The sequence below is a fragment of the Cladosporium halotolerans genome (assembly GCF_011745625.1).
Source record: "Cladosporium halotolerans strain TM138-S3 chromosome Unknown Sca3, whole genome shotgun sequence".
Taxonomy (NCBI): domain Eukaryota; kingdom Fungi; phylum Ascomycota; class Dothideomycetes; order Cladosporiales; family Cladosporiaceae; genus Cladosporium; species Cladosporium halotolerans.
Window position 1 is genome coordinate 368,664 of NW_027191454.1, and position 27,268 is coordinate 395,931.

The 27,268-nt window shown below is 54.9% G+C and overlaps 8 protein-coding genes across 8 annotated transcripts; 4 read left to right on the forward strand and 4 right to left on the reverse strand.

Annotated features, from left to right (window-relative positions):
* Window positions 1-1,077: 1,077 nt before the first annotated feature.
* Arpc4 (Actin-related protein 2/3 complex subunit 4) lies at window positions 1,078-2,048 on the reverse strand. Its single transcript, XM_069369716.1, has 4 exons — window positions 1,926-2,048; window positions 1,549-1,875; window positions 1,322-1,492; window positions 1,078-1,272 (listed from the first exon to the last, which is right to left on the reverse strand). The coding sequence occupies exons 1-4, from the start codon at window positions 1,926-1,928 to the stop codon at window positions 1,264-1,266; spliced, it is 510 nt and encodes a 169-aa protein (XP_069233263.1). The 5' UTR covers window positions 1,929-2,048; the 3' UTR covers window positions 1,078-1,263.
* A 255-nt stretch (window positions 2,049-2,303) lies between these two features.
* WHR41_01111 (uncharacterized protein) lies at window positions 2,304-6,017 on the forward strand (the record flags this gene model as incomplete). The annotated part of the gene is made up of 1 exon (XM_069369717.1): window positions 2,304-6,017. The coding sequence occupies one exon, from the start codon at window positions 2,304-2,306 to the stop codon at window positions 6,015-6,017; it is 3,714 nt and encodes a 1,237-aa protein (XP_069233262.1).
* A 2,856-nt stretch (window positions 6,018-8,873) lies between these two features.
* WHR41_01112 (uncharacterized protein) lies at window positions 8,874-10,913 on the forward strand (the record flags this gene model as incomplete). Its single annotated transcript, XM_069369718.1, has 1 exon — window positions 8,874-10,913. The coding sequence occupies one exon, from the start codon at window positions 8,874-8,876 to the stop codon at window positions 10,911-10,913; it is 2,040 nt and encodes a 679-aa protein (XP_069233261.1).
* A 477-nt stretch (window positions 10,914-11,390) lies between these two features.
* On the reverse strand, window positions 11,391-13,430 carry WHR41_01113 (uncharacterized protein; the record flags this gene model as incomplete). The annotated part of the gene is made up of 1 exon (XM_069369719.1): window positions 11,391-13,430. The coding sequence occupies one exon, from the start codon at window positions 13,428-13,430 to the stop codon at window positions 11,391-11,393; it is 2,040 nt and encodes a 679-aa protein (XP_069233260.1).
* A 1,392-nt stretch (window positions 13,431-14,822) lies between these two features.
* Window positions 14,823-16,107, reverse strand: WHR41_01114 (uncharacterized protein). The gene is made up of 3 exons (XM_069369720.1): window positions 15,854-16,107; window positions 15,498-15,773; window positions 14,823-15,432 (listed from the first exon to the last, which is right to left on the reverse strand). Exons 1-3 carry the CDS (start codon window positions 15,971-15,973, stop codon window positions 15,097-15,099), a joined length of 732 nt encoding a protein of 243 aa, XP_069233267.1. The 5' UTR covers window positions 15,974-16,107; the 3' UTR covers window positions 14,823-15,096.
* A 186-nt stretch (window positions 16,108-16,293) lies between these two features.
* WHR41_01115 (uncharacterized protein) lies at window positions 16,294-19,175 on the forward strand. Its single transcript, XM_069369721.1, has 2 exons — window positions 16,294-17,179; window positions 17,365-19,175. The coding sequence occupies exons 1-2, from the start codon at window positions 17,036-17,038 to the stop codon at window positions 18,868-18,870; spliced, it is 1,650 nt and encodes a 549-aa protein (XP_069233266.1). The 5' UTR covers window positions 16,294-17,035; the 3' UTR covers window positions 18,871-19,175.
* A 2,703-nt stretch (window positions 19,176-21,878) lies between these two features.
* On the reverse strand, window positions 21,879-22,739 carry WHR41_01116 (uncharacterized protein; the record flags this gene model as incomplete). Its single annotated transcript, XM_069369722.1, has 1 exon — window positions 21,879-22,739. One exon carries the CDS (start codon window positions 22,737-22,739, stop codon window positions 21,879-21,881), a length of 861 nt encoding a protein of 286 aa, XP_069233265.1.
* A 610-nt stretch (window positions 22,740-23,349) lies between these two features.
* Window positions 23,350-26,885, forward strand: WHR41_01117 (uncharacterized protein; the record flags this gene model as incomplete). The annotated part of the gene is made up of 2 exons (XM_069369723.1): window positions 23,350-26,727; window positions 26,784-26,885. The coding sequence occupies 2 exons, from the start codon at window positions 23,350-23,352 to the stop codon at window positions 26,883-26,885; spliced, it is 3,480 nt and encodes a 1,159-aa protein (XP_069233264.1).
* Window positions 26,886-27,268: the final 383 nt, after the last annotated feature.

The window sequence follows — 27,268 nt, forward strand, 5'->3', positions numbered from 1 at the left end:
GTTCATATGAAGGCGACGAGGTAGAAGACGAGGTGTTGGAGGAATGTGATACCGCGTCGATGCTGACACTTCAGTGCCATCCGTGAACGGGTCTTCCACCGGTACGCTGTACTGAACGAATGCGGTAGAGCCGTTGATCACGCTTGGAGGAAGTGCAACACCGCCTGCAGCGCTGATCTGAGAAGTCGAATTGCTAATGTCCGAAGCGCTTGACTCTGGGCGGATAGGCGCGTCGGCGATGGCGTGAAGTGGGGATTGAAGGCTGTCGGCTCTGAGTTCACAAGGTTAGTATATCAGTAACACAGTTCGGTGGAACTCGACTCACTGGCTGTGGTTGCCAAAGCCTTGCAGCTCATTCAATCCGCCGCTGGACGCCATGTCCGGTGCCTGCGAGAATGGTTAGCACTGTTAAGATCACTTGATCACTTCACAGCGGCAGTGGTCTCGTGGCTACCAACCTGCGGCGAGACGTCCGAAGGGAAACGGAGGTCTCAGCAGTGTTGGCGTGGTATCTTGGCAACCAAGCTGTGGCGAGATGTCCAAAGGGAAATGGAGATCTCAACAGTGTTGGCGTGTTCTCAAGAAAGTCGAAGAGAAGAGAAGACATCGACTGACTTTGAGATGCCAGGTAAACGAAGCGCGCGACCCGACAAGGCCAATGCGCAGCTGAGTCTGCGAAAGGAAGGCGCGCCTTGTGGAGGAAGGAGTGTTCCGGTCAGGTTGCTATGTCGTGTGAAAGCCGCTTCAGACCTCACTCGTCAACAAGCTTATTCATCAATGCAAGATGCACAACGGGTAACGATTTGAAAGGAGTGGCATTCGGACTTTATACTCGTAGGCGTCGTCTTGTTGGTGAACTACGAAGATACGTCAGTCGTTCGGCTGGCGTCGATCGTTGTGGTTTGCTATCGGCACTGTTTTGCTACTACGCTGGCCGGCAAATCATAAGAGCGGGCGTACAGCAATAGGGCTCCGAGCGCATACAGCCTCCCTCTGAAAGCATGAGTCGACGCTGTATGAGCTTTCACTTGACCTCAGACATAAGACAATTGGGCAAGATGGACCTTACAATGTGAATCGGGGAGACGGCCGGGCTTCTTCAATATTTGACGAAGTACTAATATCAAGCTTCCTACGAACAGTAGCTTTTTGCGATTTACTGGGCTTTTGTCTGGCCTGCTCAGATGACCGCGGGCTACAGTGTTGCGCAATCGTATCGGGACTTGCTGAAACTGGTCCTGGTTCTCATCATCAATAGCTGCCTCAGTCAAACTGTCACATGTCAGCATCCCGCTCCTTATACGTGAATTGATAGGATTACCGGTGTCAGGAAGCTCTCGGCTACGAAACGTGCCCTCGCGTTCAGGAAGAGCTTCATCTCCGAGATCTCCTTGTCGACATCCTCCATGAACTGGATGATGAAGTCGACTAGCTTGTGCTTGAGCATTTCCTCAGTGTGGAAGTTTGTGATCAGGAAAGAGATGTCGTAGCCCTACCACATGTTAGCCATCGCCTGTATCACGTATCGATTGCTGCCTTGTAGCCTACATCAATGGGCTTCCTCCTCAGAATGAAGAATGGCTCCGCTCTTTGGGTCAAGAACCTTGTGAATTTGTGAACCAGGATATTCTCAATCTCGTCTGCCTGTTTTATCCTTATGCTGACACGCACGCTGTTTACGGAGGGTTCGATGAGGACACGCTCTTCTTGGTTGCGGGATACTGTTAACGGATTGAGGATGAGCTCAGGCGAGGTTCGTGCTTCAATCTCGGGAACATTGTGTCTTTCGCTTGCTTGCGAGGCGAAGTTTGAGAGCGAGAGAGCGGCCGTGAGCGTGCTGCGAACGCATGAGAGGTAAGGTCGAAGTGATTGAGACTGGAGGGGGATTAGCGGGGCAATGCTATGCGCGAACCGCTTTTGCGAACCATTGCGGGCAATCGGAGCTACTTCGCTAGTGCATGCGGCAGGATGTGCCTCCGATGTCAACAGGGAATTGTAAAACCAAGTCCAAGGCAATTGTAATCTGTTGCTTTCAGTTGCCAGAGTTGCGTCTTTAAGCTCCGGTCCCGCTGTCCAGAGACGGCTGACGTCTCAGCATGGTTGTGCCAAGCATCCAGCCCAGTGGATCCCGCGTCAGGCAGCGTGATGCGAGCCTCAAAGCCCCAAGCTCTCATCAAGGAAGAATGCAACTACAGTCCCTCAGTACCCTTCATCGGACAAAAGCGCCATTGCGATTTGCTATCTTGAAAAACTATGTCGCGTCTCATGGTTCGACCAGATAAGTAAATTCAATGAGATGGTAGATGGGCAGACCGGACATCCGGCGCTTGGACGCGTCCAATGGCGCCACTAAAACCGCGCGACTCGCCTCAAATCAATCATATGCCGCCTACGCTCAAGGCCACTCGATACTCGTGGCAAGACTCGACTCTGACTGTACCTTCGAAAAACGGTGTGCTTCATTGCGGCCTGATGTATTTGGAAAGGGCCCTGTGTTGGCATTTTCCCCTTTAAGAGCGAATCTACTTTCCATCTCAGGGGGGAGCAGGACCACGATTTGGGACATCAGCGCTGACTCACAAATCTGTACCATCCATGGAAGTGGGAGGTCAATCACCGCCTCGGCGTGGGCGAGCCACGATCCCGATATCTTGGCTCTTGGGCACGTGGACGGTCACATCAGTATCTGGCATTTGCGGCGCCTCAGTCAGCCACAGTGTCTGCTATTTACCGGTACTCCACATTGCTATTTGTTGTCATGGTGCAGCACAAATCCGCCGATGCTAGCTGCATGCAACGGCCAGAGTATCAGCGTTTGGGACGCAAGTATGAACATGAAGCTTGTTGCGACGAGTGATCGCTTCGACGATCCAGTGCGATCTCTCTCTTGGCGGCAGCACTCGCGCAACAATTTCCTGGCTGTGACTGCAAGAGGTCGAGTCGACGAGTATGAAGGTAGCGATTCTGCAGGTGTTGAAGTCACAGCTCCAGACGACAGTCTCGATGACGGACTATTTGGTGACCTGGATGGCTTACTTCCAAGACACCTGAAGCTTTCGGAGTCTGTCAAAGTGGATCCTCCATCCTACTTGCTTGCTTTTGGCGAAACTGCGATCATGATTTTAGACCAATCTGCTCGATACCTGCGGTTGTTCAAAGACCTACGATCGACCGGAAACGATAGCTCGATCTGGGAGTACGAGTTGTCGAACCCGGCTGAATCCCTCACTCTGATTCTTGGAGTAGATACCATCAACGTGATGGCTATCAGTCGCCGCAAAGTAGAATGCATTGTCATTCCTAGTGAAGTTGTTCGCCAGCTTGGCGACACGACTTGCCCTATGCTCAGCGAAAAAACAAACGAGGTGGCTGGCTTGCGCTCCATGACACAGCAAGATGATGAATTTCCATTTAATGGAGCATTCCAGACTTCGACTGGAGAAGGCCAGTCTGTGAACACTAGAGGCCAGCCAGGTTCTGTCAACCCATGGACAAGTCAGAAGCCGTCAAAAACAATGTATCCGCTCCTTATGTCGGTCGCACTACCGGGCAAAGAGAAACGTTCGAAGAAACGTAAAAGTGCTCACAAAAGGCTGCGCTATTCACCACGCAGCCGCCCCACAACAAGCACTTCAGACCATTCCGCGTCCACGGCCCTCCCGATAGCCCCGCCTGTCGAGGCAATGACTTCTAGCTTGGAGCTTCCGAAACCCATCGGCGAAGAGTCGTCTATGCCTTTCCTATCGCCAACAATTCCCTCACGAGGGCCGTCACCATCCACATTCCCAGCTTTAGGCGATGACATACTTCTACCTCCCCCAGAAACTGAGTCGTTTGGGTCATTGCCTTCCACAGCTATGAATGATAGTGATTCAGATGAAGAAACATTCGACGGCGATGCGCTCAAAGGGAGCGGTACGCTAATGATGCCTGGAGGTGCCAACGTCCCACTCCCAAAGTCCTGCGGTGCATTCTTCTCTCCGAGCGGACGGCTGATAACCTATTTCCCTCCAAAGCCTCGGATGAAGTCAGCAAACATGAATGGGCTCTCGCCAGATGACCCAGAAGAGCGTTCCACGAAAGCTTCGCGGCTGTTTCCTCTTTTTGGAAACCTTGCTATTGAAGAGCATGATTATGAAGATTCGGAGACTGACAGTGTGAGCTCGCGAGAGGACGCTTCACATAATACTGACTACAAGTCTGGCCTGTTCGACCTTTCGAACCCGAGCGATCGATCTTGGCCTGAAAGACTGGCGCCGATGCGAAACCTGGCGCATTCTGGTCATGACCAACCTACAGTCATTGTCAGTATTCGCAATGTCAATGATCTGATTCATTTCAAACCTGAGATGGCCCACGATTATCAGGTCACTTGCGACTCAGAGCAGGCCGCAGTAGATTCGTCAATGGCGAACGCTGAAATTGCGCGAGATATCGGCTTAGACGATGTCGCCAATATCTGGAGCCTCTTGTCCGTACTTGTCCAGACCAGCGACAACTCCGTGGTCTCATCGCCCAAAGTCCACAGCATTGGAAATTTGCCAAGAATTTCGACAACTCCGCCAGAGGCAAACAGTAAGAGGAGAGCTTCAACCCGAGTGGTATCTTCAGTGCATGATGTCAAGCTCATCGACATTGATATCCCCACCATCGCTCGACAGGCCAATCATTCTCTGCGCAGTCGCTCGCAATCAACGCTCGACTACTCAAGGAAAGAAGCCAGCGCCTTCGTCGGCTCAATGAGAAACCGATCAAGACTAGGTGCTTCTTGGTTGGTCAGCCAGATTTTTGCATGGACAGAAATGCGTGCAGATATCCAGATGCTGGCAAGTTTATCCGCCGTGCTGCTCTCTTCAGCACAGCCATTCGGTCGTACGAGTACTGCGTCGTTCAACGCACGCTCGTCTCTGCATGCTTCCGACTACTTCACTGATGGCTCCACTCATCAGGCACAAGCTTTGAGTCGAACAGCGCCCGTACTGCAAGCCGACTCAAGAACAGGGAGCTTTGTAAATCAATCGCCAGCGAAACCGCCACAGGGTTCACACGTATCTTCCCGGAACGCATCGCAACCAGCAACGCCTTACATCGAGTCCCTCTCCAGCACACCGCCTTTTCCGTTTCCCAAACTATCTCGACAAGGGTCGCGCTTGTCGGCATCCGGTTCCGCCAGCCCTGAGCATCACCGCAGCAGTTTCGGTGCGGCCGCGAAGTATTACGCCCAAAGCATTACCGACAAGATCTCGTCCTACGGCACCTCTCCTCCTGCCAGGAGGTTCGGCACGAGCCCCAACAATGAGCTTTCGTCCAGCCTCCCTGGTGGCAGCTGGAGTAAATCTGTATCGTTCGCCTCGGGTGTTGAACACGTCGGTGACAGCCGCTCGAGTGCCAGACTTGGCCCAGACGATGGATACGACAGCGATCGGACAATCGAAGACACCAGTCTCCCTCAAACGCCAAAGCGGTACGCTGGGCCAATCACATTCACACTCAAGAACACCGACACTTTCGGACCGTCGCACGACACTCAAACGCGGCCGCAGCCACAGTCGCTTCTTTCTCCTGCGCTTACTGGAAAAGCAAAGATCTGGATAGGCCACTATGCAGAGCAGCTGCGCAGGTGGGACATGGAGATCAAAGCTGCCGAGCTTGACAACATCGCCGGTGCCCGGGAGGATTCAGTGACTCCTCGGGATCAATCTGTCTACCCTGTGCCAGCCAGTAAGGGCAAGGCCAGTTGCGGCATCTGCCACTGCAAGATCCGAGGCGTCCAGCACGTTTGTTCCCGCTGTCTCCACACAACGCATCTTTCGTGTCTGAAGGGTCTTCTGGACAGCTATAGATCCGAGGAGATGGAGTGCCCCACAGGTTGTGGGTGCGTGTGCTCGACGGTTCCTCTTGAAGAGCCGGTTTGGGAGGCCGATGAGAACCAGTCTGCTGCTCCGGTCATTAGGAAGAAACCGAGTCTCACGGATCCGCGGACATGGCGTGCCAGGATCCAGGGCGACTCTTGGTGATGATACTGTTCTCAGAAGCTTTCAGCTGTACAAATAATTGTATCATTATATCCCTTCTCCATTTCGCTCATTATTCCGGTGTTTGAGTCTGTGAGAGCTTCTGATTTCAACTAACAGGCATCCAGAGCTGCGGCCGATATTGATCAAGCGCTGATAAGTGACACAGATTAAGCTTACTCATCAATTCTGAAATCAGCAAGCCTGGTCTAGCGGTTATGATTTCTGTCTAACAACAGTTGCAACATGCATGCTGATGGCAGCACAGAAGGTTCCCGGTTCGATTCCGGGGGTTTGTAACAGATGCTCCTTCAATTTTTGTTTTTTGTTGGTGTATTCAGAACACACGAATAGTTGATCCGTCGATTTTTGCGCGTGTGAGTTCAGCAGGAAGCCAGCATCGACTTCAACCTGAGGAAGAAGTGGGCGTGATGGACTGTCACAGTAGATGAGCTGCACGGTGTCGAACGGGGAGCATTGCTCGTACGCTATATTTTACACATTCTTCTCTTTTGTGAGTATAGGTCGTAGCATGTTTCGTCGTTCAAGCTTTCAAAATATATAGAGTCCTCGATTTGTCCGTCTGCGAAATGCGGAAGCCCGCCGGTTTACCCCAACCCTAACCCTGTTAACACACACCTGATTTTGATACTTGCCAACTTCGCGACCAGTGACCACTCTTGATCTCGAAATAACAACTTGTTAGGAGATAAGTATCTTAGTTGTTTAATCGCAATGTCTCCGGCTCTTGTGGTGCGTTTGACCTTGTCAAATGATGTCGGCATCGATTTCGAGACAGTCAACATGCACACTGTTTGTCAGTACCTCAAACTTTCAGGTTGAAGCTGGGATTCTATTCCAGACCACAACGCCCTTTCAGCAAAACTTCGGACACAGACACACAGATTCATAGCGAGGCTATCTGCCTGTACAAGTACACCAAAAGATTATCTCTCTTTGCCTCGTCTCGACCGCGCTGTCACTAACAGCAAAGCCTACAGCTCACGCGGGATTGGGGATACAACACAAGAACGAGGATGGTGTGATAACATGATTGATTTGAGTCACAGCAGTTGAGTGCAAACGCAGCTCGCTGTAGACTATGGTTGCGCTCTCCCAACCCCCGAGACTCTGGGTATTGTAGAGGTGCCCTCCAATCTCGCCGCCCCTGGCTAACATCCAAGATCGCCCTGCCAATGGCCGTCATCGTCCGCAAATCTACCTTCTTTTCATCTCTACAGTCGATCAGGTCTTTTTCCGCTTGCTTCTTCTTGCACCCGTGGCTTCCTCCGGCGCAGCCTCCGCACCCTGCTCATCGTAATTACGCTTCCCTTTCGTAAACTGGTCCTTTTCACCGTCCACCCGCACACCCTCCCCACTCTCGCCCCGAGACTTCTTCTTTGCCGGCTTCTGCGCCAGAGCCCTCTCCCGCGCAGCCATCGCCTCCCTTTCCGCGCCCGGCTCCGCCTCGAGGATGTGTGAACCCTGGCTGTCGCGCTTGCGCTTCTTCGCGACTTTTTTGACTTTCTTCTGCTCCTCCTTCGCGCGGATCCGAGCGTCGACCTCGGCGCTGACGTCTTCGTATTGTGCTTGAGGGACGTTGTCGATCTGCGCTGGCTCAGCGGCGGGATTTTGCTGCTCGCGATTCAGCTGATTGCGTCGCTTTCTCTCCTTGCGTATCTGCTTGGGTTTCAGGCGCTGTACGGTGTTGATTGTGGGTTGGTCGTTCGGCTTCTCGGGTGCAGCGTCCGCTTCTTCGCTCGTGGTCGTGCGCTGCTTCTTGGCTGGTCTATCGGTGTTCTGCGAGGGACTGGGATCGGAGGCGGCGTTGCGCTTGTTCGGTGAAGCGTTGTCATGTGCGTGTTTGACTTTCTTGTTGGGTGTTGCCTCGGAGGACGAGCTGGACTCATCCTCATCGTCCTCGCCCCTCTTGCGCTTGCACTCTGCATCTTGCTCAAAAGCCACCGTCCTAGCCGCTTCGGCTGTGTAGAGGAGCTTCTGAAAGCCGGTATAGCTCTCGTCGGCCTGCTTTCCGGCAGCAGGGTCCGGACCCGTCAATTCGCACAGCTGCTCGAAGATGCGCACGTAGGATTCGGTGGTGCTCTTCCAAGCTGCAACGAGGGAGTCCTTGTAGTCGGAGCGTATCGTGCCGTTGTTCTCGACGTGCTCTGAGGGCACTTTCACGTGGATGTGCTGGACGGTTTCTTTCGCATCGGTCAGGTATAATTTTTGCTGATCCAATCGCGAGATGGCGCCGCGGAGGACGTCGAAGAGAGGCTGCGATGCTGCGTAGGCGGCAGTCTCTTGCGTGTCGGGGCGACTGGTGCTCGAGCGCGCCGCGTCCGGCAACATGATTGCGGTGTTGTTTTTCGTGTTTGAAGGTCAGTCGTGAAGCAGTGGCCGCAGACCAATGGGAGTGGTGTCGCAGGCGAACTTGCGACTGGCTTTGGTTCTAGCCCGGGCCGCGTGCGCCGCCCGCCCGGTGCCATGCCCCGCCTCGCCCGCCTTCACGTCCACTGCCCTAACCGCAACTGTCACGGCCGCTGCATGATGGTGTAATTAGCGACCAGGTGGGATGGAGGGAGGTGGGACATCCTGCAAGGTGGGATTAGTAGGGAACAACAACACGTGCCAAAGACACACTAACTTCGTGGTCCCCAACCTGCCCTGAACCAAACTTAAACCACGCCCCTCCATTCGCAGCGTTGACGTTTGAGGCCACGAATCTGGCCCCACCGAAACAGCGGGCGGTGCTCTAGGGCGCCTTGTATCACCGTGAAACACCAAGCTCTTCCATACAGCAGTACATGAGCCACCCCTCCGCCCTTCTTCCTGGATAGTTCAGCAGAAATCGTCAACATGGCGACTACGGAGAAAGAGAGCCCGCTCGTCACGGCTCTGCCGCCTGAGACAGACTATATCAGCTACCTCACCATCGTCGAGCACTATCTCAGCGAGGAAAGCCTACCCGTTCTGCATAGGGTCCTCCAGGATGAGAAGCTCACGACAAATATCGGCTGGGACTTGGTTCACCTCCTCGTCCCCATGCTGCCCCACTCGTCGCAATGCTTGCAGGACATTGCACGCCTTGGAAATCCCCGCGAGGTTATCCTCAAGGTCACGGAGTCGCTGCGTCTGATCGATTACGAGGCTCTCGATGAGCCTGAAGAGGACGAAGAGGATGCCGAAGCCGGTGCTAGCAATCACCCGCACAAGACTGCCCCTACCGCAGAAGGCAAAGACAACGTCGGCAGCTCCCAAGCCGCAGAGCTACCACCGCCTTTGCCACTACCAGTGAATCAATTCACAGCGCTTCTGTCTATGCTTGCAACTCTGCACAACAGGATCAAGACAAAGTATCCCTCGCGCTTCCTGAGCACGACCTTGCAGGCTATTCTGGCGAGTTTCTCCATGGCTGTAAGCCACAGGGAGGAGATGGTGCTCTCCATTGTCCAGACTGTCAAGTCGATCACCGGAATTAGAAGACCTGCCCTACCCTCTCGAAAGAGTAGTGGTATGTTGCAGAGCATGGGCACGCCAGACAACCCTGCTCTCGTAGCACCAAAGGAGGGCGCAGACCCAGAAGGCGCGATAGCGCAAGACACCAGCCCTGAAGAGACCGGCATGCAGAACAAGCTTCTGCAATCATTTTTGACTCACGTATTTGAAGAGTATCTTCTGAATTTGTCGCCTGCCGATGATATTCCGGGACTCGCATGGTGCTCGCGACTGTCCGAGAAACTCAGCCCTGAACGAACTATTCCTGGAAAGGCCAGCGTTACAGAACGATTTACAACGGAGCAAAGGCTGGCTCGTCGTATCGATGCTGTAGGTCAGCTCGTCTCTCTCGCCCAGGATCTTTTCATCAAGGATGCGCACCTTCTGGCGGCGGCAGTGATTGTCGATTCCGTTCCTTCGACAGCGGGCAACGAAGACGACCCACCCTCCTCTGCAGCAGACATACCACTGTCACGCGTGGGATCTCTGCTGCTTTACACCGCTCGGCAATCGTCGATATTCCTACATGACACGCCTCCTAAGGAGACACCACAACCCTTTGCCATTTTCCCCGATCATCATGAGCTTCTCAAGCACTGCCTCTCATCTCCAGCATCAGGGACTGGTACTCTCGGGACCGAGCCTTACGCATTGATAGACGGCGCCATTGCACTCGGGTTGATGTGCCTTGAGCAAGACAATATTGGCGAGCCGCAATCCGACGAGGATTTTAACACTTACCTCCAGCTGGTCTCTCTCCTCTCGTCGAATTGCCCTAGCCCGAATCTACGCGGACACGCACACTACCTCACCTCGACCGTGCTCCGCTCTCACCCAGACGACAATGTCCGCCTCTCCTTCATCCGCGACACGCTCGAGCACTGCCCTTTCGAGAACCTCAAGGTTTCCGCAGTCGGCTGGATTAAAGGCGAGACGATCGAAGCAAACCCTCCCACACCACTCCCAGGACAAACCGACGCCGGCGCCGAGACACCGCCGGACTCCATCTTCGCCACGCCGGGCGCTCTCGACAGCCTTGCACCCTTCATGTTCCCCTCCATCAGCGCAGACCTGCTTACCCCGCCGATCGAAGACGGCTACGCCGCTTTTGTCGCCAACCTCTCCTTCTACCTCTCCTCCCTCAACTTCATCTACCTCCTGCTCTGCGCCAAGCATTTGCACGGCAGGCTGGAGATTCAAGACCTGTGGAAAGACAACGATATTGCGGGGAGTTTCTTGCAGCCACTGCGTGATGCGAGCGCTCGGTTCCGCGATGCGATGGCGCCCGGGAAGGAGCTGGAGGAGGATAAGACGGAGTCCGCGTTGGCGGAGATCAATGTGCTGGATGAGGCTATCGAGCGTGTGACGAAAGCCGTGGCGTTTCTGAATGATGAGTCGTGATCTAGTGGCACTTTCCTCTTAGGCGCGGTCTCCTTGATCGCTACCTAGGTGTGAGCGCCGGCGCTCATGCTTTACACCCAGTCCTATAAAACCCAATGAATTCAAAGACGCTTGCATGTGCAATTTGCCACCTTTCACCCGTGATGCTTGCGACTTTGGGTGGCGGCTGGCCTGTCTCCGCTTGCTGAAAAGAAACTGGCCTACCAACTTGGGATAAAATGCGTCGAATTGCTCCTGACAGAGCTTGTTGGAACATGAGTCGCACAAATGATACATGTTCAGCTCTCATCTACACATTAGGGTAAGATACGATCCTCTTCCAGAACCATCCGAGAAATGCTTTTGCCCGGCCCTAAGCCCCCAATCCTACTACTTATCACCACAACCTCTCCCCGACCATGAAACCCGATACGTGATCCTCACCCCTCACCCCTCGCCCTCACACCATTCGCCCTGACCACCATCACGTCCTCCCCATCACGCCAAATCATACAACTCCCAATCCCTCCACCTCTCCCTCCCCAACGTAAATCTCTCCCCCGTCAGCGCATTCACTCTCCTCCGCCGCCCACTCCTCCTCGAAAAATAATCATAGTACGGCGGTCCCGTCGCGCCCAACTCCTCCAGCGGCCCCGCGAAACTCGCCAGGCTCAGCGGCGTCGCGTGCCCGGAGCCATCCTGGAGCAGCGGCAGGGGGTCGAAGCTGCGTCTACGCAGCAGCCGGGGCGCGTACGGAGCCGAGGGCAGAGGTGCGGGCACGCCGAGCGTGGGATTGTCGGATAGGAGGGCCGGGTAGGAGAGCTGGGCGACGACGAGCTTGCTGTCGTCTTTGAGGGCGGAGTTGGCGTGGTAGAGGGCTGTGAAGCGCGGGCCGTGGATCGTGAGGAGTTTCTCGTAGTTGCTTGCGCCGCGGGGGGCGGGGTGGTAGTGGTGGTTGTAGGCGAGGGCGCCGGGGGGTTCGTCGGTGCGGGCGAGGAACTGGCGCGCCCACTTGTGCAGCTCGGAGTGGATGGGCTTGTCTTTGTCGTCTTCGTTGTAGATTTCTTTCAGGGCTGGGATGGGGTCTTCAGAGGTGCTGGGGAGGGAGTAGAGGCGTTGTAGAGCGTAGTGGACGAGTTCGGTGAATTTAATGCTTTCGGCGATTTTGAAGATGCGGATGTGATCTAGCAGGCTGAGGAGGCCGGGGGCGCAGGTCGTGCCGTGTTTGTGGACGATGATGGGCGGGCCTCTGGCCTCCGCTGGGTAGTGGGGAGTAGCGATGTCAAGGGAAATAACCTCCTCGCGCGCGTAGAAGCGGTGATTGATGAAGTCCCAGACACACTTGAGGAGACGCAATTCGCATTGCGGTATTACGAGCTCGAACTTGCCTTCTTTTTTGCCGACTTTCTTAAGACTCTCGAATTCCAACACTTTCGCTCGAGACACCATGACCCTCTTGTCATCCCAGACTAGCTCCACGTACGTAGACGAATGTGGGCCGCGAAGTCGCTCCACTGTCACAATCGCCCCTTTGCGGTCGAGGTCATGGACGACGGCGCCCTTCTTGTCCATTTCGAGCTCGATGGCGGGTGCGTAATGCGTTATCTGCCAGTTACGGATGTCAGCGCCGCGGAAGCGCCTATTGTCGTGCATGCAATGTGACTGTCCGTCTGCTGGCGGAGGACCGAGAGCGCCTCCGTGCGAGTCCATGGCGATATATGGCCGACGACCGCAGTGACGATCATCGTTGTAGTCACCCATCTCAAATCCGTGAGACGCGTACCCATGCGCACCTTTCGAGCAACCACGCCGTCGGTGCGCATAAAAGATAAGACGGAGCGGTCCATCCTCGCATTCCTCCGAAATCTCCTTGATCGTAGACAACAAAACGCCAAAATGCAATCCATCTAGCAGTCGGCCGTCTTGCTCGGAATCTTTCGACTGCGCGCCGCAGCACACTAGGAAATATGCGTGTATCATCTGGTGAATGAGGGCTTCGAGCAAGTCGTCCAATTCGGCGTCTTGCTCCTCATATGGTCTGCTGTTGAGCTCGATGCAGATCCTCGTGTCTCTGATGCCTGGGACGCTCGTGACGCCTGGCGAGCTGTCTGACAACGCCCGCCACTTGAGGTACACCATGCCCTTGAGCTTGCCTTGGAAGAGGGCCCGGTCAAGGGCGTCGAAGAGCAGGAACGGGCCCTTCTTGTTCAGGGGAGCCTGTCGGGCAAGGTCGATCGTATCGACGATGCATGGTCGATTGCCGTTGAGGTGCTTGTAGCAAAATGCAGTCGCGTAATCTATTGTCCAGCCTAGGTCGCCACTCCTGTCGGCCAGGCTCGGCGATGTTAGCTCTTCGAGCGTTGTGTGAACTTTCGACACGCCATCATCGTTCCTGCGGCGGCGGTGTTTGAAGTCATAAGGATAATATCGATCGTCTCTACAAGAGCGGTTGCGGCGGTAGACGACGGGAGATAGCAGATGCGGGTCAGCGTCGAGATGATGGAGGGGTATTAGGTCATCATAGTATCGCAGAGGCATGGACACATGAAATGTTTTAGATCTTGCCAGCAGTTGCACCCAGTCAGCTGGGCGGCTAGCGAGGTGGCATAAGGCGATCAAATCTGATGCAGCTTGCTGAGAAGGGTCGGCTTCGTATTTGAGTGACCTTTCACGTAGGATCCTTGAAATCATTGATCCTGGTATGTTTGCTTCCATCCCGCGAGCCTGCCAGGAATTTCGCCATATTGCATCAAGCAGAGGCAGGGAATGCTCTCTAACTGGGATTGTGATTGCCCCCGGCGGGATGCTTGTGGAGTTGGGGGAATACCAGCACGGAGTCATGCATTCTGAGACCGCATTTTGCTGTGACGTTAGATGCAACTTGGACAGTCATTTAGCCAATCATAAAAAGCAAGCATCCGGAATGGAGCCACGACCGAAGGGCAGTCATATCTTGGCTTTGATGTGGCTGCACCGCCCAGAGACTTGTGCGGTGCAACGGAGGAAATGGACCCAACTCCGGCGTACGACTGTGAAAAGCAGCAAACATCATTTTTGATTTGCGCCAAATTGTATGGACCGAGGCAGAATGAGCGTCTTTTCGCCCTATAAGAAAGCCGACAATCGGGACGCATCTGTCAGACATTGTGGTGAGCTATCCAGTCATCAAATTCTCGGTTTCATGTCGCACGACTTCGTGGGATGGAAGCAGAAGTCGCACCCGCACAGGCCACAAGCAGTCGTTTGATGCCCTTAAGACTGTCGTGACAGGTGCTGAGGACGGAGGTCTGCTCGGCAGGATTGACCAAGAACGATCAGCGCTCGATACTGTACACAGATCGGTTTCAGATCTCTGCTGGAGTGAAAATCTCGGTGCTCGAACGTGGAGTCTGGCCGCCTTGGTGATACCAGATCAGCCAAGCTCAACAAGTTAGCCATGAGTGTTGTGCGAACAGTCCAGGGACCGAGCGCAGCATTCATGCCTTGTGTTGTCATAGAGGTCTGTTGCACATCCCACCTGTGCCCGCAAAAATGGTCATTTCGACCCGATGCAGTGGAAGGCGCTGCGGACCAAATCATGTCTCAACACCCGATCTCTGCAGACATCATCCAGCAAACAGAAGATTCTGGAAGGGCTTCGTGACGGCCTGCTTGAGATGGACCGAAGATGCAGTTTTCCGAAGCGAGGGAAACACCAAGCGTGTCAGTATCCGTAAAACAGCCCGGCGTCCCGCATGAGTCCACTACCAGTCTGTTGGGTGACGTATGTGTGTGGATGGGTGGTACGCTCGGTACGGTATCAGAAAATGGAGTCCAGGGCTGTGTCAGTAGTTAGTGTGAGCTCGCTGGATACCGTGCACCAGAACATTGACTCAGCAAAGGCGTCAGCTAGCAGAGATGACTCTGTGGTTGGGAGAGGGACGACTGAAGTATTTGCGAGATCGTTCCATTAGTCAACAAAAATAAACAGGCATTATGCACACAAGATGTCACAAGGTGGTAGCACCAAGCCATGCATCGGTGCGAGCGCCGAGCTGCTAGCACAAGCACAGAGGGCGAAGGCGCGCTCGGAGGGTGCCCGCATGTTTGGGTTCGTCGCTTCGTGGCGTGCGTAAAACATGTTGGGCCTTCTTCGACTCTGCGCGCTTTCGTCCTCTTCTATTCGCATCCACTCCCCTCCTCCTCACCGAATCTATTTCTCCACTTAGTAGCCGGGACGGCCGTAGTCCGACCTGCCGTCACTGGTCCTGCCATCCCTGCCGTCGCTGTACTTCCTCCTGAGGGCTTGCAGCCTCTTCTTCTTGGTGTGTGCGTTGATGTAGGTTCCAATGAGGAAACCGACGATGTTGAAGAACGGCACCCAGGCCTGCTCGGGCAGGAAAGCCTGGGCGAAGGCCAGAGCGATCGGGGAGGTGATCCAGGAAACCTTCATGACGGGCATGAAGCCCGCGCGAACGGTGGCGCGGATCTGGTGGAAAGTGCGCGCGCCGGCGATGATGGCCATGCTGAACAGGTAGACCAAGTTCTGGATCGGTGAGATCTGCGGCATCGTATGTCAGTGATTGCTTTGTAGTGCCAGCTTGGGTCATGTGGGGTTGCGCATACCAGAAGATTGGAGACGATGATCTGCATGATCTTAGCCTTCAAGCTCGTCCTGCCTCTGAAGGTCTTCTGGAGAAGGGAAATCATCACATGGCCCAAAGGCGCGCTAATGAATGCGCCGTAGACCGCCATCTTGGGCACACGGCTTGTGAAGTAGTGGCCGCTCTTGTTACGGTCTTTCGCAATCCACGAGGCGAGGAACTCTTGAAGGGCGGCGAGGGAACCGGATGTGAGCATCTTCGTCTTCAAGGGGTCCTCCTGGAGCTTCTTCAGGTACCACTGAGATGTCACTCATGTTAGCGTTGCGCGTGCGATAACACCAAATGTCGCGTGATACGCGACTCCGAAGGTACACATACGGCAAGATATCCATTGGGGCTGCCGCCCTTGGTCAGGGCCTCGCCGACATTGTGCATGAAGTCCTCCTTCCCACCGCCAGTGGAGCGGACGGTCTCCTTCTCGAACTTGACTTGAGACATGACGTGTGGTTGCGGCTGCGCGATTGGCGCAGTTGGACAGTTACGTTGTCAGCTTGAGCGAGCGTGCAGGCGAGTAATGAAGGAAGTGTCGCAATGGTGCTTTGCCGACGCGTGAAGAAGCTCGGCTGGGGCGCCGGGTGGTGTTTACGGTAGAGGTATCGGCGGGCTACGACGGCAACCGGCCAGCGCACGCAACGGTCGCCGCTCAAGATGGAGAAACGGGCCGAGAGACCCACCTTCCCTAATTCGTGAATGGAGGCAGGGGTCCAGCATTGGCCTCGGCAACCCTATGAGACCTCAGCGTTGTACAGCGTTTGGGGAGACGCATGGAGAGCAGACCGGTCGATGCCATCGATGCGTGAGCGGTCAGGTGACACGCGACAATAGCGTGGCCCTTTCTCGATCATTTACGGTCTCTGTGAGCCACGAGACGACGACATTGAGCCAGCTCCTACCAAACTGCCGTGCAGCTGGCAGCGATGATCCCCCCGGCTGAATGTTCTACAGGCAATCCGCCTCTCCAGGCAATGCTGTTTACCACCCGCTCGGTATTGTTGGGTACCTTGACTGCGCGTACTTTATGTTCGAGGCCGTGGAGAAGATGTGCGAAAGATCATCCCTTATTAGGTAGTTGTACGACGTCAAACGCGGTGAAAAGCGTTTGTGCCCAGTCGCGTCCTGATACTTTGCCCGCTACTCTCAATACCTCAGGTAGGAGATCGTCGGAGATGTCAAGGCAGTTGGTGCCTTGCACGTGGGTGCGCGCACAGCTGTCACTCCTGCTGTCGAGGTCGAGGCGGTGCGACGTGTGGATTCCAGCACCGGCAGCCTCAGTGAAGGCCTGCTGCTGCTCGACGCCCGCACCTGCGCTCGCGCCGACTGTTGCATGGTAAGGGAAGGCGCGAGGCCAGGACATAGAAGTCCCACCTCACTCGACCTCGAACACTCCCACACGCCACAATCGACCTGCGCCTCTGACAGATCGCAGCCCACTGTCACGCCTCGTCGTCGCCGACGTGCAACCCCGAACCCTAGCCTCATCAACTTCACTTCACATTCGCCATGGCGACGGACTTGAGCTCCGCTAGAGTCGCCGACCCTCCAGTTGAAGTGCCAGTGACGGCACACAGCGATCCTTTCATCGATCACGCGGCACCACGATCAAACCGCGGCAACCTCGCAGCTTTGATGACCGTGGTCTCACAGGTGTGTTTCCATATACATACATTCACGCGCTCGTTTGTCGGTGCTTTGTCGCATGAGACATCCATCTGCTCTGCGCAGCTACTCATTGCCCGTATATTCGGTTCGCTCGCTCTTCGTACAGATACATGGGATTCTTATGCACAGTGCTGACTGCGCTTGTACGGTCGATACTCATATATTCTCAGGTTGTATCGCCACCTCCGCCTCGAGTGATGGCGCAGAGATCCGAAAAGACCGCTCAGGTCCAGCCGCCTCGTCGTGCAATGTGCACTCACATCGCCACGGCCCGTCTGCATGGGAGCAACGTGTGCCAACTGTGTGGCAAGACTCCAGACGTCGGGTGGCTTTATGCCTGCCGCCAGGATTGGCTCACTGAGTACCAAGACTCCATGGTCTCGACTGCAGACATTGCTATCACGGTCCCTGACGATTCGAACTACTTTGATGTCATGGCTCGGCGAGCCGCTTCGCTCAAAATGAGCCCTAGCGTGACAAAACAGATCCGCGAAGGGTTCTATACATTTGATCAAGTCGAAAAGCTTGTTGCTCAGAAGGAGCATCTCATCAGCACCATCAAGGGAATCGAAGGCTCTTCTCTTGACAGTACTCCTGCATCGCGTTCCTGCAGATTGGGCCAGAGTGCTGGACTCTCCAATGTCGTTGCATCGCTCGGTGTCAGCGCCAACGCAAAAAATACCGATCAGCGACGCTCCGAAGGATCACCAATTCAGGGCACTACGAAGCAAGCAAACGCAGGAAGGAGCTCTGCCGCACCTGCGACACAGCAGTCGCAATCGAAGGTGGACTCCTGTAACTTCATGGCTTGCCATACCTGTCGCCCATTCTGGCAAGATCGTTTGCACGCCAACATCGGATCAGTGCTGGCTGGAAGTCAACCTCCGTTGACTGAAGAAGAGGCCGCCGCCTTTCCTGTGCTAAATGCAAGAATTGTTCGGAAGCTTGGTCTTCGTAAACCTTCTTTCATCCACGACCCTAATAGCACGCGGCTCGAGCAATGGCAAAGCATGGATTTGACAGCAATGTCTACAGGAGACGGCCACTATGAGGGCGAAACACCATTTGACTGGACTCCGAGCACCGCTTCTAGCAGCATGTTTGACGACGATGCTGAGGAGCTCCCGACTGCCAATCCATTTCCATGCCCTGGGCCTGGTGTGTGCCCGGTCTATAGCCGCAACTCGGGTTGCGCATACGAGCAAGGAAGCTTCGACGACGGACACAGAGCCACGAACCATGGTTTTAGTACTCAGCACGGAGTAGCAGCTCCGACCACAACCGCGATGGTCACACCTAGCCGCCCTCGTATGCGGGCTCATCACAGCGAGGGAAGCGTATCAGACACCCCCGGCGGCACAACATCCAGCGCGTCCTCAATCAGCCTCCCCACGCCGACCACGATCCCCTTCGCTTCTACCTCACCCACTTTCGGAGGTCTTGACGAGCCTCACAATCTAAGGGAGGGCAACAAGCCAGGCAAAGCCGCGACTGTCTGCGGCGTGCTCAGCCCCAGCATGGACTTCGACCACGTCAGACTGAGCGTTGGCTCAAACCTGACCAGACAAGACAGCAACAGCAGCAGCTACGGCAGCGAAGTAGAGGTCGAAGGCGGCGTTGCTTTGACCGAAGAGGCTGTCGGATTGGGCCTGCCGGACATTGTCACCGAGCAGTGAACACACAATGGTAATCAACTCTCGTCCCTCTTGCAGCGTTTAAAGCCAGATCATGCACGTGTTTCGGATTTTGCTTCTTTTCGTTGACGTCAGCTTTGCGGAAGTTATTGCAGGCCTGCATGCAGCTGGAGGCATTGATGTGCGTGGAACGGATTGGGGAAGCAAACGGGCGAAGGCATTTGACAAGCAGTGTTCGTGAAAGCATCAGGCATGTCATGGCAGTCAGGTGCAGGCATCGTCAGCGGTACACCTAGCATAGCTATACAGATGCCCCGTAATTCGAGCAAAATCACTTTTACTTGAAAGCACGCTGTTTAGATGGTTTGAGATATCATTGTCCCTACTACCAACGGCTAAGGTACAGTACATTTGCATGACATGAAGTCGCGCGCAAGCGTCCGCTGCCATTTCCCTTTTGTTCCGTCTCCATACCCGTAGCACTTGACTCCATGATTCGTTCTTTTTTTTTTTTTTTTTCGTTTGCTTTGTTTTTCGAATGTTTTTGGTGGGTTTTGGTCGTTGGCTGTATGTTGTGTTGTATGTCGTCTTTGCTGTTTGTCAAGATCATCAGAGTAGAGAGTAGCAAATCCCACGGCCGCCTCGAGAACAAGAGAAAAGACCATTGCGAAGAATTCAGAGGTCTAGGAGATCGCGGAAACCCCGTCAAGAAGCAAAATCCATCCGAAAGTATTCAGAGAGAGATTGAGAATCCCGTGAAGGCAAACACCGATCCGAAAGAAGCCAGAAAGCATAAATAAAAATCAGGGCATTTCTGAAACTGCAGATTTTCAGAAATTGCAGGAATTTGCGGAAGAGCATATGTGCTCTTTGGGAATTTTTGTTGGCGGGCAGAAGTGGATGGAGTACCGAATGGGGGCTGACTCGTCAGCCTTGAAAAGCGCGTGTGGAGTCACGCACAGTCGGAATGTGACGGTCGACCATTTACTGGCAACCCTCAGGCAGGCCGTTGCCAGATTCTTCCTCGTCATCGTCAACTTCTTCGAAGTCCTCGGCGTCTTCACTCAGGACGGTTCTGGAGGACTCTTCAGCCTCAGCCTCGGCAGCGTCTCTCTCCTTGACTTCGACGAAGCCGTCACGCTCCAGCCTCTCGCCCTCGAGGTCCTCAACCTGGTTCTTGAGCTCATTGACCGTCTCATCGCGGAGCTGCAGGCGCCAGTTGGCATGCTCGAGCGCATGCTGCAAGTCCGCGATAGTAGTGCTCTGCTTGCGCGCAGCCTGCTCAAGGTCAGCCAGCGAAGCCGCCAGGCGGCTGATCTTGGTGCGCTTCACGGCGATCATGTCCGAGTGCGTCTTGTCGAGCAGCTTCATATCCTGCATCACGCGCTCGAGCTGCGCGTTGCCCTGCTGTAGCTTGCTGTTAGCGGAGTCGAGCGCCGCGTGCGTCTCCAATAGCTCGTTCTTCTGCACGACGCTCGCCCTGGCCCCGGCCACGAGGGCCTCGCGGGTGGATCGCAGCTGGTCGGCGAGCGCCTGCTTCTCGCGCTCGGCGGTTCGAGTAGCCTCCGCGTGGCGCCAGTCTTGCGCCTGCGAGCGCGACTCGAGGCGGTCGAGCGTGCACTTGAGCTCGTTGACTTCCTTGGTGCTGGTCGCGAGGAGCTCGCGCTGCTCCCTGGCGGCTGCGGAGGCTTCCTGGAAGCCCGAGACGCGGGCGGCGAGTTTGTCGGAGAGCTCGCGGTTCTCCTTCCGGCAGCGGGCGAGGGCAAGCTCGTGCTTCGTGGCGGCGGCGGCCTTCTGCCTCTGCAGGCTGGCGATTTGCTGGTCGTGGGCGGCGTTCCATAGGGACCGGTGGCTGAGGCTTGTCTTGAGCGAGTCGGCTTCCTTGACTAGTTTCATCACCTCAGAGTGGCGGGTGGCGAGCTCTCTCTTGGTCGCAGCGTGGGCCTGGGTCTCAGCGGCCAGAGACATGTTTGCTGTTGCGAGCTCGCACTCGAGGGCTTCGTTGCGCTCACCGGCAGCCCGGAGTTGTTGTTCCAGATTCCTAGATTGCTCTTTGGAGAGTACGAGCTCGGACTCGAGGTTCTCATAGCGTTGTTGAACTTTGTTGATAAAGGTCTCGAGGCGAGTGATTTGCTGGCGGGCGATGGCGTTTGACTCTGTCGTGAGTTTCAGCTCTTCGGCGAGCTCGGTCCAGAGCCTGCATTGCTGGAAGTAGGCCTGCTCGGAGTGATCCAGGTCCTGCTTCAGCTCCTGATTGAGCTGCCATGCCTTGTTGGCGCGCTGCGCGTAGAGCCAGACGCAGCGCAGGTAGCGGTCGACTAGATCCTGGCCGCTCTCCCCTTGGACGGCGACACTGGCGGTGGTCCTGACGAGGGCTGAACGGCGAGGCTGGACTTCTTGCGACGCGACCTCTTCCTTTAGCGCCGCCACCTGCAGTGCCTGGTTGTGAAGCTTCTCCTTCGCGGCGGAGAGAAGCTTGGTCTTGACGACGATCTGGTTGTCTCTCTGCTTGATCCTGAATTCGGCGTTCGCGGTCTGATACTCGGAAGATTCGAGGTCGTACTGCAATGTGCGGATTGTCCGCTCCAACTCCCGGATGCGCTCATCACGAGCTGCGAGGTCAGCGACTGCTTGCTCTGCCTCGTCTTCGGAATCGCTGAGAGAGTTGTGGTATTCTTCGATACCAGTGCGATATAACTCGCACTGAGTTTCTAGCTCGGCGATGCGACGCGAATGGCTCTTGTCAATTCTCCACGCCAATGCGACGAATTGAATAGCGACCGGTAAAACGACTTCCAAGCGATCCATCTTGCGGTAGCTTTCGAAGTGTCGTCTTTCGAGGCTGGTATCAATCTGATGCTGCCTGATGACAGATGTCTGACGGGAGGAGATGGAGACAGGGGGGATGGAAAGAGGGACATTTAAGACCAGGAGACGGCTTACAAGAATCTCAAGCCTACAATACTGTACATTTTGTATTTAGCTTTCGTTGTGCGATTGCTAGCTGCCCAGGGTCATGGCATTGGTACAAAGTCAAAAGCTGACTGCGATCATAAGTTCCGTCGGTTATACGCCCAGAAAGCTTTCCAGGGCAATTTCCAGTCGGTGACCCGGAGTTTATCGCTGAAGATATCGAAATCAACCTTTTGGAGGCGATCCAGCCAAATTTGCGTCGCGATGGCTGGCATGAAGACTCCAAAGGCCCGCTCAATTTCCTGGCTCTGGGACTCAGCCTTCCCCTTTGCGGGAAGGTAGACGTGCTCCTCTTCGTGCTGATGCTCGAAATCGTGCCCGGCGTCCTGTCCGGCGCGAATGTTAGTAAGCATTTGTCTGGCGGTGATGAGATGGTCATTGGCGCGGGTCGCAACTGTGAAGACAGCGTCCCGCAGACCGTGGGCCTCGGCTCCATTACGCAGCACATCTTCCTCTCGCACGCCACACTCGGCCATAATGTCGAGCGGCAGCATGACGGCTCCCTGCCGAGTGGCTCCCACATCGCCGGGCATCTGGCCTGCTTGATTTGTATGCGAATTTTGCGGTCCAGGGAATGCGATGAGGGGAAGGCCTCGCAGCACCGCCGCAATACCGGTGGCTTTGCCAACATGACTTGCGACATGGTCCGCCGTCAAGCTGGCCATAGGTAAAGCTTGAAGAGTAAGGTAATGCAGCGTGCTGTAGGTGTTTTCCGCGTAAGACTCCACAGCAGCGATATCAGGATAAGGCGGATTTGATAGGTATTTTTCTCGTGTGTCAATTATGCGCATAAACCAGCTCTTACTGAAAGTTGACCTTCCATCTGTAAGCTCCGCTATGCGATCTGCAGCCCTTGCTAACAGAAGTGCAATAGGCTGCTTGGGCGGAGTTCCTGCCAATGCTTTGGAGATAGCATCGCGTTGAAACTGCAGGCGCATGCTCCCTATGGTGGGCGTGTTGGTCGTGTCGGCCGTCCGAGCAACGTCGATGTTGAATGCGCGCAGTGCGACGTAGGCGTCGCGGGCATGGGTCGGAATATAAGGCAATAGCAGCGATGATGGAGTGTCGTATTTTCGCAAGAGATCCAAACAATATCTTCTTGCGGAAGCCAACTCTTCTGCCGACGATATTTGTGAGCTGGGCTGCTCGACATCAGACGAAGCAAATCGCCTTTGCGATGCGCGCCATGTTCCTCTGTTCTCTGCGATCACCCCAGCACCCCGTGTGCAAACCCTTTTTGTTAAGCTCATCTCCTTCTCTTGCCGGACTTGTGGACGCTGTCCGCATAAATCCCAGGTAGCAGATGCGGGTGTTCAGAGCGGCAGTGCACGTTCGCGGCGCGAAGTCGCACTGGGGAAAACAGATGAGATGAAATGGATGACGTCTGATTGATCGATTGATTGAACCCTTCTTTCCGAGGCCGAATTTGAGTCGCGTGAAAGCGCGTCTGCTCGCGACTGCCAGGTCCCGCTGTCGCCGCACGCCCAAGGCCCTCTGCCTAACGCTGCGAGGGCACCACCGCCACCACAGTCTGCCGCACACCACAGTATGGCCGATCTGGACCAGCGTCCGCATAAGAAACGCCGTTTCTTTGTGGACGACTCGCCCTCTCAGGACCCTTCCTTGAGCGCAGAGCCCAGCTTGCCGGACGAGGTCAACGATCTGCCGAAATCACCGAGTCTTCAGAGGCAGCAGACCGGCGACGCCGCAGAACGCGATAAAGAGAATGTGTTCGACGGTGAAACATTCAAGGCATTCACAGGAGCTTCGCCGCCTGAAGACACAATCTTAAGTCTCCAGCAGACATTCGGCAAAGACCTCGAACGAGCAATCAACGCATATTTCGACGGATCATGGAAAAACACACCCGCGCCGCCTTCGTCTTCACGCACGCCGAGCGCCAGCACCTATAGATCATCCCCCTTCGGAAAGCCTTCGAGTACTATCCAGACTACTCCACAAGCAAATGCGTCCCCGCGAGCATCAGCAACGCCGGCTCCTCCTAAGCCGGCCGCCTTGGGGTCGATGCCCACTAAACGCTACATCGGAGCTCTTGGTGTAGCAGGATGGACTACGAAGAGTGGCACTGGCCTGCTCAAGCCAGACGACACCATCAAGATCGAACGGCAAAAACAGGCGATACAGCAGAAAGCCGGACGGGGTGGCAAGTTCAAGCAAGTCGTGCGGAAGACGCAGGATATGATCGTGCGCTTTACAAACGGTCGAGGTGAGGAGGTGGGACGACTGGAGAAAGAGGCAGCCATGTGGATAAGCACTTTGTTGGACCAGAAGCTCTGCATATTTGAAGGGCACTGCATTTTCGCCCCAGAGCGGATCAGAACGAACGATACTGTCTACTTGCAGCTCAAGTGCTTCCTGCTGCGATCTGCCTTCGAGGCTGGCAACTTTGTGAAGCCGGCAGAGAACAACAGAGAGACGGGAATCTTCGAGGCCAAGGAGACCTCGGACGAACGTGATCTGCGTTTGCGGCAAGTGGCATTGGTCAAGCTATTCTCAGAGATCAATCTTCAGCCTTCAAAGATAAACGAGACGACCGCGAAACACAAGCGGGAAGGCATTCTTCAAGCTGCGGAGGTTGCGGAACAGTATGATCAGCAGGACACCAAAAAGAGCAAGGGGAACACGCCTGAGAATGGCGGATCATCGCCTCCGTCGGAAGAGAATGAGGAGGGCGAAGAGCTCGAGCAAGACCAATTGGACAGCCTGTATAGGAAGGCCCAGTCGTTCGACTTCGACACACCTGAAGCACAGCCCGCGGACAGCTTCACAATGGACTTGAGGAAATATCAGAAGCAGGCGCTGCATTGGATGGTTGCCAAAGAGACTAGCCAGAAGCAGGAGCATAAGGAGATGTCTATGCATCCGTTGTGGGAAGAATATCCCTGGCCGATTAAGGATGCAGACGACAAGGACCTCCCTGCTGTTGATGGCCAGGATTGTTTCTACGTCAACCCTTATAGCGGCGAGCTAGGCTTGGACTTCCCTGTTCAAGAGCAGACCTGTCTTGGTGGCATCCTTGCTGATGAGATGGGTCTTGGAAAGACAATCGAGATGCTTTCTTTAGTACATTCGCATCGTTCGCCCGAACAAGAGGCTACCATGAGCGGCGCCAAAGCCGATGCTATTGCAAGCTTGCCTCGACTTGGGAGGAATAGTAGTGGCGTTGAATATGCGCCAGCTACCACCCTGGTCGTCGCACCTATGTCGTTGCTTGCACAGTGGGCGAGCGAAGCAGAAAAGGCATCTAAGGATGGCACACTGAGAGTTCTCATCTACTATGGCAGTGACAAGAACATCAATCTGCCGACGCTTTGCTCAGCTGCCAATGCTGCGAGCGCACCCAATGTCATCATCACCTCGTATGGCACTGTACTCAGCGAATTCAACGCTGTTGCTTCCATGGACGGCAACCGTGGATCGCACGGTGGTCTGTTCAGTCTTGACTACTGGCGCATCATCCTCGACGAAGCACACATGATCAAGAACAGGCAGTCAAAGACCGCTAAAGCCTGCTACGAGCTAGCCGCCAAGCATAGATGGGTGCTCACAGGCACACCGATTGTCAACAGACTGGAAGACCTTTTCAGTCTGATCCGATTCCTGCGCGTGGAGCCTTGGAGCAATTTCAGCTTCTGGAAGACATTCATCACCGTGCCGTTCGAGAAGGGCGACTTTGTTCGCGCGCTCGACGTTGTCCAGACTGTGCTAGAACCCATTGTCTTGCGCAGAACGAAGGATATGAAGACCCCTGACGGCGAGGCTTTGGTGCCACTGCCACCGAAAACGGTCGAGATCGAACATGTGAAGCTCTCTGACCCGGAGCGAGAAGTCTACGAACTGATATTTGCTCGAGCAAAGAAGGCTTTCAGTGCGAACATGGAAGCTGGCACTTTGATGAAGAGTTACACGACCATCTTTGCACAAATCTTGCGGCTGAGACAAAGCTGTTGCCATCCTATGCTGACGCGCAACAAGCAGATTGTTGCAGAAGAAGAGGATGCTGCAGCTGCCGCAGATGTCGCAAATGGCCTAGCAGACGATATGGATCTCACTGCATTGCTCGAAAGGTTCCAGGCAGACGAAGGCGAACAGGACGCGAGCCGATTTGGTTCCCACGTCCTGAAACAGATTCAAGATGAGTCCGACATGGAATGCCCCATCTGCAGCGAAGAGCCTATGGAGGAGCAGGCTGTCACCGGGTGCTGGCATTCCGCGTGCAAGAAATGTCTGCTTGACTATATCGAACATCAAAGCAGTAAAGGTGAGCTTCCTCGCTGCTTCAACTGCCGTGAGCCCATCAATGCGCGTGATGTCTTCGAAGTCGTCCGTCACGAAGATGAAGACTTCGGAGATGAAGACACCAAGGCTCTCGTAAGTGCCTTTGGCGCAGGTGACGAGGAAGACGAAGACCTCTATAACAGTACTCAATCGGCGAAGAAGAAGGATGCCGCTAAAAGAATCACTTTACGCCGCGTCAACGCACTCTCATCGGCCAAGATAAACACGCTCCTTACGCAGCTGAAGCGACTGCGGAAATCGGACCAAGTCCTAAAGACCGTCGTGTTCAGCCAATTTACTTCCTTCCTCGACCTCCTTGGACCTGCCTTGACCTCAGCTGGTATAACTTGGCTCCGCTTCGACGGCTCCATGTCCCAGAAAGAGCGTGCACGCGTTCTATCCGACTTTGCTAATCGACCCAAGTTCACAGTCTTGTTCCTCTCTCTCCGCGCAGGTGGTGTGGGTCTGAACTTGACATGTGCGAAGAGAGTCTTCATGATGGACCCTTGGTGGTCTTTCGCCGTCGAAGCACAAGCGATTGACCGCGTGCACAGAATGGGCCAGACAGACGAGGTGAAAGTCACTAGGTTTGTCGTGGAAGGGAGTATCGAGGAGAAGATGCTGAAGGTAGGCTTGTCACAGACTCTGCATGTATTCAGCTTAAGATGCTAACAAATGAACAGGTTCAGGACCGCAAAAAGTTTCTCGCTTCATCGCTAGGCATGATGAGCGAAGACGAGAAGAAGACGCAACGCATCGAGGATATCAGGGAGCTGCTCAGTTAGGGACGAGCCGACGAAACCACGAGGGAGAGTAGTGGAGTCAAGACGCTGCTGCATGTGCCAAATCGGGTCCAAGTCACCTTTTCGCGAACAACTCAGCATTCGCATACCCCGAGCGTGACGTTACAGAAGAACAGGCTGCTGATGGATCCCTCACAAGACTGCACTTCCCCACGATGTGGAGAAAGCGGGGATAACTCTGATGATCTCGCGCCTCGATCCTTCTACCCGACCATTGGTTCTTCTCCAACTCCAATGCGGGGATGCGTCTAGATCTCACGGTAAAATGATCTATAATTGCAAATACTAGATGGCCATGGCCGCATCAAATATAAGGCGCACGAGGGACGAGATCCTTGTACATCCTTGGACCCTTCCCACTCTCA

What these genes read in the sequence shown, in the direction of transcription:
- Arpc4 (XM_069369716.1), bottom strand. An exon ending in TGAGGAGGAAGCCCATTGAT is followed by an intron (nt 1,493 to 1,548) that starts GTAGGCTACAAG and finishes AACATGTGGTAG; the next exon opens with GGCTACGACATCTCTTTCCT.
- WHR41_01114 (XM_069369720.1), bottom strand. Translation starts at nt 15,973, where the DNA reads ATGTCTCAAGTCAAGTTCGAGAAGGAGACCGTCCGCTCCACTGGCGGT. An exon ending in GCCCCAATGGATATCTTGCC is followed by an intron (nt 15,774 to 15,853) that starts GTATGTGTACCT and finishes GTGACATCTCAG; the next exon opens with TGGTACCTGAAGAAGCTCCA. An exon ending in TCATCGTCTCCAATCTTCTG is followed by an intron (nt 15,433 to 15,497) that starts GTATGCGCAACC and finishes ACGATGCCGCAG; the next exon opens with ATCTCACCGATCCAGAACTT.
- WHR41_01115 (XM_069369721.1), top strand. Translation starts at nt 17,036, where the DNA reads ATGGCGACGGACTTGAGCTCCGCTAGAGTCGCCGACCCTCCAGTTGAA. An exon ending in TGATGACCGTGGTCTCACAG is followed by an intron (nt 17,180 to 17,364) that starts GTGTGTTTCCAT and finishes ATATATTCTCAG; the next exon opens with GTTGTATCGCCACCTCCGCC.